General features: G+C 38.9%; 3 protein-coding genes across 5 annotated transcripts; 2 read left to right on the top strand and 1 right to left on the bottom strand.

Moving 5' to 3' along the window:
• The first annotated feature begins 2,437 nt into the window (after positions 1-2,437).
• otub1 (OTU deubiquitinase, ubiquitin aldehyde binding 1) lies at positions 2,438-8,221 on the top strand. Its single transcript, XM_005800036.2, has 7 exons — positions 2,438-2,542; positions 4,178-4,239; positions 5,281-5,379; positions 5,466-5,584; positions 5,818-5,902; positions 6,372-6,566; positions 7,609-8,221. Exons 1-7 carry the CDS (start codon positions 2,458-2,460, stop codon positions 7,804-7,806), a joined length of 843 nt encoding a protein of 280 aa, XP_005800093.2. The 5' UTR covers positions 2,438-2,457; the 3' UTR covers positions 7,807-8,221.
• A 1,683-nt stretch (positions 8,222-9,904) lies between these two features.
• cskmt (citrate synthase lysine methyltransferase) lies at positions 9,905-11,709 on the top strand. 3 transcript variants are annotated; one of them, XM_005800071.3, is made up of 2 exons: positions 9,905-10,001; positions 11,014-11,709. In XM_005800071.3, exons 1-2 carry the CDS (start codon positions 9,920-9,922, stop codon positions 11,694-11,696), a joined length of 765 nt encoding a protein of 254 aa, XP_005800128.2. In that variant the 5' UTR covers positions 9,905-9,919; the 3' UTR covers positions 11,697-11,709. The 3 variants fall into 3 exon arrangements, with proteins under 3 accessions (XP_005800128.2, XP_023201710.1, XP_023201709.1); XM_023345942.1 differs by having other exon boundaries at positions 9,909-10,033; XM_023345941.1 differs by having other exon boundaries at positions 9,909-10,102.
• A 567-nt stretch (positions 11,710-12,276) lies between these two features.
• LOC102221109 (ependymin-like) lies at positions 12,277-15,206 on the bottom strand. The gene is made up of 6 exons (XM_005800035.3): positions 15,090-15,206; positions 14,955-14,989; positions 14,735-14,869; positions 14,450-14,642; positions 14,232-14,319; positions 12,277-12,766 (listed from the first exon to the last, which is right to left on the bottom strand). The coding sequence occupies exons 1-6, from the start codon at positions 15,169-15,171 to the stop codon at positions 12,643-12,645; spliced, it is 657 nt and encodes a 218-aa protein (XP_005800092.1). The 5' UTR covers positions 15,172-15,206; the 3' UTR covers positions 12,277-12,642.
• Positions 15,207-17,567: the final 2,361 nt, after the last annotated feature.

The raw sequence follows: 17,567 nt of genomic DNA, 5'->3' as shown, positions 1-17,567 counted from the left end.
GGAAAAACAGGCGCTAAGCCACTGTGGGAACAGCTTTAATCTCTAAGTACATATTCATATATAAGGTCAGCACATAACTGCTTTTGGTACACACTGCTGTTTGTTGGGTCACAAGTTACGTGAAGGCATGTTCCCAGTCTAATCGGACTTTATAAAATTGCATTAAGCAGTAGGTTATTACAAAATTCTCTATTAATTAGAATGGGAGTTTTTTTTAAAACACTACAATACTGGGAAAAATGTTTTGGAGTTTCTCAGGTCTTTAAAACTTTAAAGCAACAACAAAAAAAAAAGGTTCGCACATTTCAGTTGAGATTTACCTTTCAGCCCCGGGGCTTCCTCTGTTGGAGTTCAACATGTTTTTGTTCTGCTTCAACTTGTCAAAAAATGTGATTGTCATCAGATTGCAGATGTGCGATTGCAATCACTCATATTTGTATATTAAGGGAAGTAAATCGGCAGTAAACCCCCAAACTCTTTATCTTGACTATGTTTTCTCCATTCACCTCAAATTGAAGTCCCTTAATGGTACTCATACATACCCTGGTTTGACACATACCCTTAGAAGATACAGTATTCATGGTCTTTATTTGATAAAATAGAAGTAATAGGCTTAAAATAACTTGGAAAAAACTATTTACAATGTCTAAGTGCAAGTTGAAGTCTGAATTTACCTTTCCATCATTGAGCTTGGCTTGACTGCAGCTAAGCTAGCAGCCATTTTGGCTGTGACTGACATTAAATATCTTCAGTGGACGTTGCCTTTCTTACAAGCATTTAGAGGAAGAAGTCTACTCTTAATCCTTCAAAAATGAAACCGCCATCATCGTCAACGATGAAGACCTCTGAAGAATCAGCGACACTTGAAGAGGTGAGAAGCTGTCTTATAAATCTAGAAATCTGTAGTTCCGTTCAGTACGGAACTACAGGAAAACTCACTGATGTTGCGAACATTTTCCAACGTTTTTGAAGATGACTGCAGCAAACATTAAGTGAGAGTACTGAGACTGAGCTTTAGAATTTAAAGCTCAATCTCACTATTGCATGACACAGGACTGTATATTCTTAAAGGTATCAAAACAGGATAGCTTATACTTATCCTATTGTCTTCTGATAATTTTCTTAAAAACACATATTTTGATAAGTGAACAGCATTTGAAAAAGAGATCTTTCTGAAGAATTCTGATCAAGTTCCAAAAATTACTCTGATGTTTGCCTAAGATTTGAAAATAAAACAAGCAAATTAAAATAATTTTCTTGAAGCTCCCACCTCTACTGGATCAGAAACCTACAACATTCCTGTCAAATTTTCTTGTCATGCCAGTTATAAAGGAAAATGATACCTTAGAAAAACGTAGCAGATGCAAACTCGATGCGGCTTCAGCAAAGCGCCCAAAACGTAATTTTTAATTCATTGTTAAAGTAAAACTGTGAAGGTAAAATAATTTAATTGGTCCAAGGTTTCCCAAGAAATTGGATCAGTTCAAACTTTTAAAACTGATGGGTTTAAAAGAACTGTTTGGCATACCCTGTCTGAATAGCATACCAGAGGTCTACTGGGATACTTTATCAAAACACCAGAACAATATTTGTATGTTTGTTGTGTAATTAATGTGCCCTATAAAATGAGTAGTCTGAGGTATATTGAAGTGATGGTTAAAATGCTGTAAAACATTGAAAGAATTCATCTTTCTATTCGCCAATTCACTCAAGCTAGCAGGCAGCTAGCTGGATGTGTAAAGAATTTTCAAAATAAAAGTTTTTTCAGCAATATAACCTACTTTCAAGCGCGTACTTCAAATTGGGGAGTTTATTTAGCAAGTGTAAGTTATTATTTAGTTGCTTAGATACAAGATTTGACTTTTTCACCTTTTCTCTAGGTACTCCTCAAGCTAGCCCAAACTGGCTGGCCCCATTAACCAACCATGTTGTAAAAAATGAATTGTTTATTTATTTATTTTTATTTCAGTGAGATACAATGAAACAGTAGTTTATAAAGGAGTATGTTGGTTCAGTGTAACACCCATCAAAACAGCATAACCCTTCACAAAGGTCAGAATGCTGATTTGATCAAATGGCCTTGTAGAGTGGTATGCTAAATTGACAGGGTAGGCCAAACCGACTAACACCTGGCCCCTGTTGGCCCCTCTCTAGAACCGCCCATGGTTGGATAGTTTTATCTTATGGAAAGTTTTTAGCCAATTATGGTATTGATGATAGTAAACAAAACAGAAAAATGTAAAAGCAATTCCACATCCTGAAATATTGATTTGCTCAAATTTATCACAAAATGCAATCGATTTTACCCCTACTGTTTTCTTTGCCATACCTGGCCAGAACTGCAATCTATTAAAATTTCTCCTTACTTTATGTACCATGAAAATATGACTATTACAATAAATGCATCAATAAATTGAGCACTTTTTCCTCTCCCCTCTATTCGGAAGTATTTAATGCATGAGGTCACGGAGAAGGAGGAAACAGATCTCGATCGCTAAGATGGCGGAGGAACAGCAGGAATCCTCGCAGGGAGAGATGGAAGGTGAGAAAATCAGCTGCTCGTGAAAATCTCCAACAAGGTGCGCTGACGTTTATCGGGCGGCTGGAGCTGAGGTTACTGCATGTCTCCGCAGAGGGCTTCATCTGTCCCGGTAACCGAGGCTGACACGCCACCTGAAAGGCCACAGCTTCCCCAGCTAACAGTAGCGAGCTGCAGCTGCTGCAGTTACACAAAGAAAGAAAGAAAACCGCTGGTTTAGTTACAAGCAGGGAAACAGTGCGCGGACTTGGACTAGCATTAAACTTCGCCAGGTGTTGGATACGGAGGGTTAACGTGTAAGGGGGGAAGGTTTTGTTTTCTGAGCGGTGTGGAGACGGTTTTCGTCGTGCCCAGAAATTGTTTTGTTTTTCGCACAAGTCGAGCTAGCCCTGTTTAGCTCTCTGGCGGCAGCCGGTGTTATATGGAAGATTGGGTTCATAATAACCGAGGAATGCTGTCTTACAACATCGTTGTTTATTGGTAACAAGATTTTTTTATTTTTTTAATTTCTGAAGATAGTGTTTTATTATTATTATTTTTTTTAATCTTTGCTCAGGTCATTTTCACGTAAATACATGATTCGTAGAACTACATCCTTCTTTTTTTAAAGGACCAAGATAAGACGAAACGTACAGAAGATATTAAAAATGATGATAAAATGTACAGTAGACTCTAAGATCTGAATGAAAGATGCCGGACATGCAGAATGTGTTGTCATTTATGTGTTTCTAAATCATCACGTCCAGAACCACAAACCACAGAGATGAACAAATGTGGCGTTTTCTGTGGTCGGTGCCAACTGTTTATGTTTTTACTCCAATGATGTTTTAAGTTTGTATTTTATTCCACTTTTTAAAGTCTGAGATCAAAATTCTTTCATACTTTTAAACCGTCTGCACCAACACCTGCTGCTTAAAGATAAGCTAGCTTCGTTTCAGCCTGAGGATTCAGAGAGCAGGCTGATTAAAAGTAGTGGACCTCCAGTATTGTCATGAGTTGGGGATAAAGGCGAATAACTAAGATATGCGAATACTTCACACCCTCTCTAAAAATGCTTAAAACTTCCTATTTTAATTGTTGCAATCACAAAAATACCTTAATATGCATCAAATGCACAGTTTTGAACTGTTTCAGCATTACTGTAGTTCGCCATCCACTGTCTTTCTTAACTCCGCTCTTGGGATTACAGCCAATCAAAACCGAGCAAAAATAAACGCTGCCCTGGGATTGGCTGCTGGGAAAACGCAGCTAATATTATAGCAAGTAGCATTGGTGTAGCTAGTTTAGCATTCCAAGTTGCACTTCAAACATTCTGGGAAAATGAATCCGCAAAATTGCACCAGAGGTCAGGTGGGGGTTTACTGTAAATGAGAATACTTCCTTCCACTGGAAATTCCAGTACTGCCATGATTCTTTTCTGGCCTGTATAACAATGCAGGTGCTTTGTTTTTCTTGTGTGGACCTAAACGTGCATTATCGCTTAAAACATTTTAAGGGAAATGACACAAGTGTCTTCCTAACAGCAAGTTTACGTGCACTATTTTCTTTCCCTTCCTCATCTGCTCTTGCCTTCTATATTTATGAAATTCCATATCGAGACCTGACTTTGACTGACCTTGACTTCTCCTCGCTTTCCAGGAGTTAATTGTCTCGCCTACGATGAGGCCATAATCGCTCAACAGGACAGGATTCAGCAGGAGGTGAGGAATCATATGTTTTTTAAAGGGGATTGCCCCTGAACATACCAAACCACACTGCATTGCATTCTGGGTAATAGGCAGCTATCTGGTCGGAATGCTGCCACACTTTGTACGCAGACGATGGAGAGAGGGAAAAAGACAAAACGACAGGAGAGAAAAGAACAAAAACAACAACGCTACTAGTTAATAAATTAACTGTATTGAGCTGAAGTAGAGATTATTTTAGCAGCACTAAGAATGACCTTTGTGTTTATGGTTTCAGCTAAAAGCAGTTGTAGTTAAACAAACAAATAATTTAATACATTTTTGTCACTGAAGATTTCCAAACTTTTCTTGTAGAATTTCTTGTGTTCAAATTTGAGAAAATGTTGAGGTAATGTTATTCCCTCAGCAGAAACACATCTGTAGCGTTTCCCCGATTCGTTCATGCGCGCTTGAGAAATCCTTTAATCTCTATGGCAACCGTTCAGCTGCGCAAAACGCCTGGTTGGATCTAGCTCCGCCTTCGAGGGCAAAGCTCCTCCTCAGAGATGCAAGATTCCAAGTTTCCTCCTGGTGGAACTGTGCTGCTCGTAATGGGAGCCGCTTCTCAGATCAACGCTGGTAGAAACGTTGTTAAAGAGTTTGAAGAGGAGCCATGTTGTGATGACATCCTGAAGGCGGAGTTTCGGAAAGAGCAGGAGTTTCTTAAATTACAGAGTCAAATTTCTTTTAAGTCATATTTGATAAATATTGCATTTTTATAACAACATAGTGGCTGATTATGCTGTAAAAGGCCACTATATGCTTGGAAAATACAATACACTGCCCCTTTAAAACATATACTGATAAAAATTTTGGAGTCTGTTTGAAGCTTTGATGTCTTTCTCCACCCAGAATGAGCCTGAACAGCATTTAAGGGTTGAAATATTATAATAGGCAGCTATACTAACGTTTTTAGAGGAGGTCACAAGTGTTTGTGGATTGTAAATGCACAGTTGACAACGAGTTTAAAAACGTCTGAGTTGGTGCAACTGCAGACTAACTGTATCGTCTGCGCAGATCGCAAACAGCAACCCGCTAGTGTCGGACAGACAGGACCTGTCGGTGCTGCAGAGAGAGTACGCTGAGGACGACACGGTTTATCAACTCAAGCTCAAGGTCGGGCAGACTGTCGGTTCACAGCGTCTGGGTTTTACAGCGTGGCTCCAAATTCGTAACCAACTCCTCTTTGTTTTCTGTTTCAGGACCTATACAAAAAGTACGCGTATATCCGCAAAACACGACCAGATGGAAACTGCTTTTACAGAGCCTTCGGCTTCGCACATCTAGAGTCGCTGCTAGACGACAGCAAAGAACTTCAGAAGTAAGAGCTATGATGGTTACCGTCGGCTTATTAAAGTGTTTTTTTTTTTTTTTGTCTTAAACCAAAAGGATCCATTTTGGTTTTACACTTTATACCATTGCTGCCCTGCAAATTAAAGGTACTTGCCAGTATTTAGCTTCTGTGTTGGTCAGGTTACCCTGACGCGTCAGAATGTGCATCATATTCTGTGTTGGAATGTTTCGATCTTTAACAAATGTTTTTGTCTTTTTTAGATTTAAAGCAGTTGCAGCTAAAAGCAAACTAGACCTGGTTAGCGAAGGCTTCACTGAGTTTACCATTGAGGATTTCCACAACACGGTGAGCGGTCCCGTCGGTCCGTTCGCCGTTTCATTCCTCAGGTCTGGTCGTTGAAGCCGTCGGATCAGATCGGCTTCTCAGAGCAACAAATCGGCTCCAATTGAGTTTTTCTGAACCACAGCACTTTATTGTATTGACTTGTTGAACTGTTTTCATTCATTCCATAATTACACACGTTTTGATTTGGATTCGAGGACACAGACATGCATCATGAACACGTTATGTTCAAGATTTTCTACTTTGTGTTGTATTCACCACTTGACAACAACATTCCTGTTAAGCTAGCTCACTTTCCGTAGCTAATGTAGGATTTATTAAGTTAATTTAGCTAAAAATAAAAACATGTTGGATCTTTATTCATATTATTTTAATTCATTATACACTAATGTATTTTAAGATGTTTTGTAGTTGTCTTTTTTTTTGTAGTTAATTCTTTGCTTTTTGCCCCCCCATCCCACCTGCCATGCAGTTCATGGACTTGATTGAACTGTGTGAGAAACATCCGAGGCTGCAGGAGCTGCTGAACTCTTTCAATGACCAGAACATGTCCGACTACGTTGTCGTTTACCTGCGCCTCCTTACCTCAGGCTACTTGCAGCGAGAGCATGGCTTCTTCGAGCATTTCATCGAGGGAGGACGTACCATCAAGGAGTTCTGTCAGCAGGTGGGCAGAGTTTGGGATAAAAAGTTGTTTTTACAGAGAAACATGATAAAGACAGGAACTGGAAGCGCACCGATCACGGTTTCTCCCCCGGCCGATAGTGATTATCTTTCAGGTCTTAATTGCTGATTCAAATTTTTACTACCGCACATAAAACATCAGCGGTGGGCACCGCTAACTAAAACGTTACTTGCGCTAATCATAAGCATTAGCTCCGCTGACATGCCACTCCAACGTGCTAATGCTAAAGTGCTAATAATATCTGCTCTTGAATGACAACCCTCAAGCGCCAAATTAATTTTGACATAATTTATATTTTCCATAATACACCTATTATATTTATGTTTATATCTTGTTCTCTACTGTCTTTGTTTCTTGTTTGAAATAAAGTTATTTGTAGGGGGAAAAAAGGGCAAGAACACGGAACTGCTACATAAACAGTCTTCACTCTCTTCAAAATAAGAGTATGAACATAACTGTCTAACTTTTAGAAAAATTCTTAGGAGTTAATAATCAAAACTTCAATGCAGATGTCAAACTTTACAAAACAGCCAAGTAAGTTATACTTTAGAATTTATCTAGAAAAGTTGACTTAGGCAAAGCTAAGTGCGCTACATGCTTCTGGAGTCGGCAAACGCGCTCAAGGGAAAATTAGCTCCACTATTAGCACATTAGCGGAAGTGTGCCTGCCTGTGTAAAAATGAAGGAAATACAATATTCTCATTTATCAAAGTGTGTGTGTGTGTGTGTATATAATAAAATCTAAAAAATATAACATGTATTGCCCAATATTTAGATATTTTTTTAAATTGACTAAAGTGCTAATGGAAAAATTTGCTCCACTATTAGCGCATTAATAGAATTGTGCCCACAGAAAATAAACTTTTTTTTAAACATATATTGTTGCTCAATGAAAGAATGCTGGGATTAAGAGTCATGCAGTAACCATAGATACTTAAATATCATTAAAGAGGGTTTTTGAATGAACTTATGCAAAATGTTTGTGCATATGTTTATTGTTTTTTTTTCTTTTCTCCTTTCCTAGGAAGTAGAGCCTATGTCTAAAGAAAGTGACCACATTCACATCATTGCCTTAGCCAAGGCCCTGAATGTATCCATTCTGGTGGAGTACATGGACAGAGGGGAAGGAGGGTCTGTCAATAACCACATCTTCCCTGAAGGGGGCGACCCACGCATCTTCCTGCTGTACAGACCAGGCCATTACGACATCCTGTACAAATAACACTCCTGGGCCACATCAGATCACATCCTCTCCTCAAGCTGCACTCCGCAGGGGGAGCGTTTAAGAAAAAAACAAACAAAAAATAACATCAGCTGCCACGTTGATTTACAAATCGCATCTGTGTCTGAGATGATTCTCATTTATTTGGAAATAAAACGATAAAATCACATGCGTCTCATTTACCCCTCTTACGCCAAACCTCCCCCAGCCCCAGGCTATCCTCCGCCGTCACACAAAATGGTTAACGGAAAAAATATAGTTGGAAAATAGAAGTGACTCCAGCCGATTAGTTGTACAGGTTTTTTTTTTTTTTTTTTTTTTTTGTGGTTGTAAATGTTATCTTCTTGCTTTGTTTGATTCTCTTCCTTTGGTACACTGCGTTTCATTGAGTTTTATTAAAGCAATTTACATCTTGTTTGCCGCCTTTTCTCTGACTCTCAGATTCTGCTCCATTTTTTTTAAAATGAGGAAAAATTACAAGACACTAACAAGTGGCCAAGAGTTTTACCTAATGTATCATTTTTCTTTTTTCCAAAAAGTTTTTTAAGAGACCTCATCCAGAAAGTGAATACTTTCCATAGAAACGTTTGGTCTTGAATCCATTATTCGTCTTCTGCTGTTTGTTTTTTGTTGTTTTTACAATAAAAGTGCAACAGTTGTCTGAAAAAAAAAAAAAAAACTAGTTCTACTCAGGATTCCATCATGGCTGTGCACACATAACTAAATGCTCTAAAAACCCTTAAGGAAATGAAACGCGAAAAAAAGTTTTTTTTTTTTGAACGAATATTTTAACCATACAAGAAAAAATATTTGGTTTCAAAAATGGTGAAAATTGAACTAGTCAAATGTAATACATGAGGTATTTGTGTTGTGGATCAGTGCAGCAGTTTTTCCATTTAATTGATATGCCATTATTGCAGTTATATAACTGGAGTGCATTTATTTAAACTTGCCCTTTTAGTTTCTTTTTTAATTTATTTAAAATATTTGAAGGGACTTCCTGTTTGTTCTTGTGGATGCATGGGTTCTTTCCGGGTACTCCGGCCTCCCCCTGCCTTTAGGTCTGCATGTGAAGCTGTGCTTCCTTTACAAACATGCACATCTATTACTAAACACTAAATGTTCAATTCATTTTTCACTTTGTGGCCAAATAGGATGAGAAAAATGTGATATTTTCTTTGCTTCTTTTCATGTTTAAAACATTGACAAGAAAAAACAAAATGAAGCACATTTTCAGAATTTCACAAGTTGTCACCTAATGTTTATATTTTAATTTCTGTAAATCGCATGTATTTATAGGCTACTCTATGTCTGTACACTGTGAGTACTGGAAAACCGAAGCCAACATGAGAGCACACAGTCTGGGTCATTACTGATTTTGATTCTGCGACCATCATTCATTGTGACTCTAGGAGGCGCTGTTTTTTTTTTCCTGTACGCTTTGATTTCCCGCTTTAGAGGAACGTTCAAATCATTCAAACTTTTGGCTCAGAATAAAAGCCTTCTGAGGATCAGTGAACGGCTTAGAAACACAAATCCAAAGATTATGTTAATTTTGTGAACAAGTGTCCTGTAATCACAGCAACCTGTGCTGTGCTTTGAGAAAATGATGGACACCCCTCAGTATCTTTTCCACCGGACTGTTACGCAGCAATGGCATCTTCAGTCAGAGGCTTCTTCAAAAGTGCTGCAACACAGACTGCTACCGGGGATTCCTCATCAGCATCTACAACTCTTTGAAGAAATTTGTATGATATGAGTTAAAGCAACATTTAATTTCCCTTTAGGAATAAGTATTTCTGAATTGAATTTTATTTTTAGCTATAAAAACAAAAAGCGACATTTAAAAAGAAATCGTCATAAAATTAAAGATGAACGAATAAATCAAAGAACTACTTGTCTTTTGTTCCTCAACTGTTTTCAGGAAAATCTGGATATCAGAACCACGAAGGTATGTCATATACACGAAAACTAACCAAAGATCGTAAATTATAACGAGGTGTTTTCTCGTTCACGTTTTCCTGGACTCTAGAGTCAATTCAATATCATAGAATTCGTGGTCGGAGTGAGAGCTCCTGTCTCTGTGGTTGAGCTCTGGAGAACACAAACCAACATGTCTGCTCTCACGAAGTCGTTCGCGTCGGCTGGCAGAAGAGGATTCTCCCGGTGTACAAGGCAACGTTCATCAGTGACAAGTGTGTCCACAGTTGGAATTATTCATGTCAGGGTAGTCTCGTTGTTTTCTTTCGTGGTTTTAAGCTAACCAGCTAAATAGAAAGAGTTTTTCGTTCAAAAGGTTAGCAATACAACCGGTCGACACAAAGTAGTTCATAATTAAGTTGAAGGAAAATGCGGTTTGGTTTTCTATTTAGAAATGAAAATCTGAGAAGTCAGTGTGGTGTGCAGGTGTATTCAGCCACCTTGAGTCAATTATTATGTAGAACCACCTTTAAAATGTTACTGTATGTCTCTACCAGCTTTCTAATCAAAAGACTGCATTATTTTTTTCATGTTTTTCAAAATAAGTCAACCTCAGTCTGATTGGCTGGATAGCAGAAAGCATGGTAAGATTTTAGTTTGGACTTCTACTTGTATGGTGGCCCAAAAGGGTCAACACGGAAGCCACACTTCAATTCATGCTAAAAAGGAATTTATACTTAAACGGAGGTTATGCTAACCTTTCTAGCATAACTTAGCATAATGTTGTCCTTGTCAGTCTGGTTGTTTAAGTATGAAATGTCTTGGTAGGCCTACATACCATCCATTTTCAAATGGATAAATTGGACTTTTACTTGTATGGTAGCCCAGAAGGGTCAACAAAGTGTAAAAGTCACAATGCAACAACACAACAATGACACTTAAGTGCTAAAACGGAATTTATGATAAAAAAGAATTTATGCTAAAACTGAGGTTATGCTAATGCAGAATTTAGGGTAAAGTGTAAAAATCACAACCCAACAACAAAAACCACAATGGACGTTGTACTAAAATGGAAATGATGCCAAAGCGGAAGTTATGCTAAAGATGCTAGCATAACTTCCTTCATGAATCTCTGATAAATATCATCCTTGTCCAGTCTGCCTGTTTAAGTAAGTTTAAGTGTCTTGGTTGGAAAGAGCAGCAGGATACTATAAGTCAGGACTAGATGGTAAGCTGTGCCTGTCGTCTTGGTAACCACTGTGTCTCTTTTCTCTTTCTTGTGTCTAGCTGAGCTGATGGAAAACATGGATAAGAAATCAGCATGGGACCGCTTCTACTCTGAGACCAGCAGCAGGAGTCCCAACTTCAAAAACTTTGAGTGGTTCTTCGGTTTCGATGCGGTGCAGGACTTCATCACGCCCCTCCTGCAGGCTGCGTCCCTTTCACGCCATCCTGTCCAGGTCTTGGACATGGGATGCGGCACGTCTGCGCTGGGCCCCTCCATCTACAGAGACTCCGCTTTGCCAGTGCAAGTCACCTGCGCCGACATCTCCCCCGTAGCCGTACGGCTAATGCGGGAGCACATCCGGGCCAACGCCGTCCGGCCTCGCAACGCTTCCTCTCAAATTGACTTTTTAGAACTGGACTGCACCCGGCTTGACGGCCACTACGGTCCCAGCAGCCTGGATCTTATTGTTGACAAGGGCACCACAGACGCCCTGTTGAGGTCCAAGGAGGGGGCGGAGAAGGCGGCCTCGGTGCTGAGGCAGTGCCTGAAGGTGTTGCGGCGCTCCGGGTCCCTGCTCCAGTTCTCAGACGAGGATCCTGATGCCAGACTGGTGTGGTTAGAGGCAGCCGCTCAGGGCCAGGGGCTGGCGGCGGGAGACGTTGGGGTGCAGGAGGTCGGGGTGCTGAGGGGTGTGTGTTACTACTGTTACCAAGTGACTGCTCATCATGATGTAAACAAATAAAAATTTAACTTATTGAAGTCTGTGTTTTTCATATCTGCACACGGATATTCGAACACACCCAGCTTTGTAAAAACGCCATATTTCTATAATGCAGAATAACGGAATCATTTGTGTTGTGAAAAAAAATGTTCCCACCAGGAAGTGTTTATATTTTACGAAAAAAAACAAAAGGAAATCATGAATAAAATTAAGATTATGCTGTCTGATAGCCAAGACAATATGATTTACGTCTCTTTATGTTTAAAAAACACATAATCTTTCTCAAGAATTTCAAGATTGAGCGAACATTAAAGGTTGATGTAATATTCAACAAGTTCCTCCATCCTTCACTCAGACCTTTTTCCGCTGCGACCTTCTCATTGCCGATTTTCTACCGCCATCTAGTGGCCAGGGTTTATTCAACAACAGAGATCCCAGAATGGACATGGTTGAGTAAGTTCCTGTGATTGTAAAATGTGATACATTAATATTTTTGAGAGAATGACTTTGGGGTTTTTATTTACTGCAAGTCATAGTAATCATTAAAATATTTCATTCAGTTTAATAAATCAATATAATAAATTACTTTTGCTTCGTGGTATTTGATGATATTCTGATTTATTGAGATGCTTTATAGAAACATATTTAAAGCATATTTAAAGTTCTCACAATCACAGTGTGTTGCCATGGCTAAAAGCTGACAACGAATCAAACATTTATGATGTCTCAAAAAGTTGACTTTTAGAGCATTTATTCATACATGATGAAGAAAAAAAAATGCAAAAAATATATATCTTTATACTTATTTGCACTCAATTTAAATTCTACAACACTTGATTTATACACAAACGAGTAACAGTCAGGCTGATGGCAACGATTTCCACTTAAAAGTTTCTTTATCAAGGACTGAAGGAAGTGATAGGTCAGTGCAAAGATTCACAAGGTGAACCAGATTCATGAGAATCTTCTAGAACAAGCTGTAGAAGGTAGCTGGCTCCTCCCCTTCCTCTTCTTCCAACTTGGCGTCGTCACAGAAACGCGGTGGGATGAGCTGTTGAGGGTCAGACAGCCCAATCACGTTGTCGAAGAAGCTGAGAAAAAAGAAAAAGAAAAACACAGTAACACACATTCGCCTCAAACCGAAGACACGATATATGCTGTGAAAAAGTGTAACATTGGAAACTCGTTGAGTCACAGTGTGATTAGCTAAATAACTGAAAACAGTCTTGGTGACTAGACAGACATGGACGCCACAAAAGATCTTTGCTAGAGGAGCAGAAACTTCAAGGAGAAAAAAAAACTGGGCCTCTTCCACCTGCAACCTCGAGAGCTGGATGCTAATATTGACACTAAAGGAGCCCTAACAAACTGTTGAGCGAATTGAGGTTAACATATATTTTTTAAATTAAAATATCGGGTTTTTCTTTTAATTATTCTAGAATTTAATGAATATGAATAATCTAGTTAATTCAGACTGAACGAGAGAAGTTCGGTCTGATTTAACTTCAGCCTGAGAGAGAGAGAAAACGTTTATGAATTCGCTGTATGTATGTATGTATGTATGTATGTATGTATGTATGTATGTATGTATGTATGTATGTATGTATGTATGTATGTATGTATGTATGTATGTATGTATGTATGTATGTATGTATGTATGTATGTATGTATGTATGTATGTATGTATGTATTCAACTGTGTTTGTTCTTGATGGATAAAACAAAAACATTCAGAACATTTTTGTGTGTGTGTGTGTGTGTGTGTGTGTTTCAGTCTTTTTTAAAAGTCTAAAATTTTGAAGCCTGTCTTAGTGGTGGGCAATACATATGGAAGTAAATACGTGCCATCAGGATTTGAATTAAAAAATGCTTCTGAAATTTGAACGTTGTACATTTGTACTAACTTTTTCAGTGTTAGAATACATTCAGGATATATTTTTTAACCTAAAAGACATTTACTACATTCAAATTTCATAGTCATGTTTAATTCAAAGCCTGATGGCACATATTTACTTCCGTACTGTTGGACATAAAGCTGCATTATGACATTTTCTGGCATAATTATTTTACAACAAAAGTGACAATAAAAACAAGTTAGTTCTTTTTCAGGCAGCTGTGACTGAATGGTTATCACAGCCCAACAAACACAAATACTACTCTGGAAAATCATTTATAATTCACTTTTTATGTGACCTTTTTAGCCACACAAAGAAGTTGATTTCTATCACTGAACTGCACACAGTAACTGCATTTAATCATATTTTCAAATTTATTGATAATTGAGCAAACAGTGGAGAAAATAGTAAGACTAACAATCCTGATAATACCGATAGTTTTGTCAGGGTTAATTGGAACTTACTGTGGCGATAAGCGATAAATTAAAATTGTTATCGTCATGAGATTTATCACGATAAATGATAAACAATAGGATAAATGCTGAATGTCCACCCAGGTTTTGCTGGTACATTTTTAAATTTAGCCCGGCGTGGCAGAAGCTCTGGGCGCCATTTGTCAGAATGTGAAACCCTTCAAGGCTTCCAACGCCTCAGGCACCAACCTGGTGATCCTCCATCCATCCCTGCAGCTGTGGAACAGCGTGGTGACGGGAATGCAGCCGAACTCCGTCACGGTGCTCATGTACTTCACTGCGGTAAACACAGAGCAGGTCAACCTGTCAAACTGGAAATCCGAGCTCGGGGAATTTTTTTTATTTTTTCTAAGATAGGTCATGTGCTTCCTGCAGCACCACATGATCCTGTTTTCCTCCTGCCTTACCTGTCTTGTTCCTCATCTGCAGCTGGCCGGTCCAGGTGTTGACCAGGACCCCCTGCCCGGGGCCGGAGGAGCTGCCCAGCACGACCTGGCCCAGCAGGGAGGCATCCTGCGGGATGGCCAGCGGGTGGAAAACTCGGCTCAGGCGCTTCTTGCAGCACGTCTGGTTCCTGTAGTTGATCTTGTACATCACACCCTTACAAAACAGGACAGGATAATAGAAATAACAATAATAATAATAATAAAAACATAACATGTTGTTTAAAATCCCTTCTCTGTGGTTGTTACATCTCTGTAGAGCAGGAGTACGTCCAGGTGGAAGGTCTTGTTGTCGTAGGAACCAAACTCCCTGAGGCGGATCCGCTGTCCCAGAGCATCGTAGGTGTATTTGGCGAAGGCCCCCAGCTTCTCATTCTGGGTGGACTGGAAATAAATCCACAATAAATATTTACTATAATCACAATCACTTTTTCTTGTTTGGCTGGTAAAAAAAAAAGTGAGAACTCACCACAGAAAGGGAACCGGTCAGCAGCGGCGGGGAGGCTGTCGAGATGAAAAGCATATTTTAGTCTGAATAGATGATAAAAGTCGAGATGTTCACACAGGTGTGTGTGTGTGGGTGTGTGTGTGTGTGTGTACTCACTGCATGGCAGGGGTCTCTGAGCCAGGCAGCCCACCGACAGGCACACCACCACCACCACCAGCAGCAGCAGCAGAGCTCTCATGTCGTCAGGTTGACTCTCCTCTCTACAGTCAGAGCTCACTTCCTTTAAATGTGCGCAGTTCCCAGTCAGTGTCACCTGATGCCTGTTTCCTGTTTTTAACTTTGTTTAATTTTTTTTTTTTTTTTAAAGCAGCAGCTCTGATGAGTCTGGAAAGTCATTCAGTGTGAGTTCAGGTAAATCAGCTGAAAAAAGAAATCTACATTTTCTTTTTTAATAATAATTGTAATAGTTTTCTTTAAAAACTATTACTTTTTTGTTGCTTTATTTTGAGCCATACAAAAAGAAGAAAAATACATGTTTACACCGCTGTCTGGGTACAAAGGAACAGCAAGGAGAATACACACATACACAAATGTCATGTTGCCCAAGTCATTCAGTTCATTTTTACATCATGATACTAGTTCTGTCAACTGATTTAAAAAAAAAAATCTAATCATAATAATCACAATCTTTTAATCACGATTAATCACTGTTACTAACTTTTATAGCTTGTGGTTCTTGCAGGAATGTTGCCCTGGGTAACCCCCTCCTTCTGCTGCGCTTCAACCAATTAAAATGGAAGCACTTATCTATGGGGATTTTTGTCGCAGAAAGCAGGTGATATAATTTCCCAGAAGTCAAGAGCAACTAAAGGAAACTTACTCCACTACACATGCATACAAGTAGCAGAGAACCTGTTCAGTGGGCAACTGACCAATAAGATATTTTTTATTTTCTAGTTCTTGTGTGGCCCACACCTTTCCGATGCCGCCTGGGCAAGTGTGTTTTGTCTCAAGCCAAACATGTCTTAAGATTTTCAGTTTTCCAGGTTTTTATATTCAGAAATCTTTATAGAAAGTTTTGCTTCAAACAACTCCACCCCCCCTCCCCAAACTGCAAAAAGTAATATTGCTTTTAAAGGGGATTTATTAAAACGTTAGTTTAGACCTGTCTCTCTCTCTCCATTCATTTCCGGATCTTGTGCGATGAGGCGACACTCGCTTGTCCTCGTGTGTATTTCACGCACGTGAAATTTCGAGCTTGTACACGCAGGCTGGCGACGTGACACATAAAGGTTTTAAAATGTTTTTCAATTTTTGTTACTGTCTCAGGAAACTTTAACCTTTCGCTGTCGTTCGTCGAAAGGTTAAAGGTGAAGAGAGAACAACGAGTCAAGCGGCAGCTCCTCTAGTTTTCTACATCAAAAAAAAAAAGATCCGATCTCATAAATCGAAAAAAACAAAACAAAACAGGTTTTACACATCAATAACCCCTGAGCTACAATATTAGAACAGGTTAAAACTTGCATAAGTTTTATTATGTTATGTTCACATGCCGAGGAACAAAATTAGAGTTGGATCCTGAAGATTTATTTTGGCCCTGTGGCATCAGCCGTCAGCCATCAGCCATCTTCTATGGCACATGTTTCAAACTCAGTGAAACATGTGGCATGTTTCTTTGAAAATATAGAGTATATTTTCCTATATTTGACATATAGAAAAATGTCAAATACTAATGACGCACATTCATGTTTGTGACTGTAATGTAAAAATGTGGAAGTTTAAATCTGAGAATCACCGACGTGAAAATATGGGACGATGATAATATCCAATATTAATATCACTGTTATGGCCACCAACTATTTTCTGATATCCAGATATTATACGTATCCTGATATGTATTGTTACAGTTAAACACACCACAGTCCTTTGTTGCATCATCACTACCGTCACATGACCAGACAAATTCTATGACTCAACCCCTCCTCCCCAAAACACACTTGGCAACAAGATGGAAAAAAAAATTTGGTTATTATTGACCCAGAAATATTTATGGGACTAAAATTAAGACAGATGAATATTTGACACTTTGAAGCCGTTGAATACTTGTTCAAGGTTTCTGTCAGTCAGCTCAGTGAACGATTGCTGGTGTTTCCTACTGTGACTGACTGCTGCCGTCTGTCCTTCTGATTTTAATAAACTCCCATAAATCCAGGAGATTACATTAACGTTGCATTTTCAAGCCTCCTCTTGGTTGTGTTGTTGTCATGGAGCTCAGTACAGCTGCATTGTTTGTAGTTATTTTTTATGCATTTATAAGAATATTGCTGCTTCTGTGATCAAAATCACAGAAGGAAAAAAAATATTTGGATGAAAACAATATAATAGCAGAGCATAATTTTTACATCTATGTCTTTAAATTCTTTGAGTGGAATCTGGAGTAAACTTCCAGACAACTGCAAAGATGCTGAAACACTGATTCCATTGAAGCAACGTTGCCTTTGATGAATTTTAATGACAATATGTAACGTTTATTGCTTGTTTCATGACTGCTGTGATGTTTTTATGGCGCAAAGAACTTTGAACTGCCTTGTTGCTGAAATGTGCTGATGTTTCCTCTCAGTTCTGAACAATATA

This window comes from Xiphophorus maculatus, chromosome 14, assembly GCF_002775205.1.
Source record: "Xiphophorus maculatus strain JP 163 A chromosome 14, X_maculatus-5.0-male, whole genome shotgun sequence".
NCBI lineage: Eukaryota > Metazoa > Chordata > Actinopteri > Cyprinodontiformes > Poeciliidae > Xiphophorus > Xiphophorus maculatus.
Note: the sequence above shows the minus strand (reverse complement) of the source record. Positions and strands in the feature narration are given on the sequence as shown.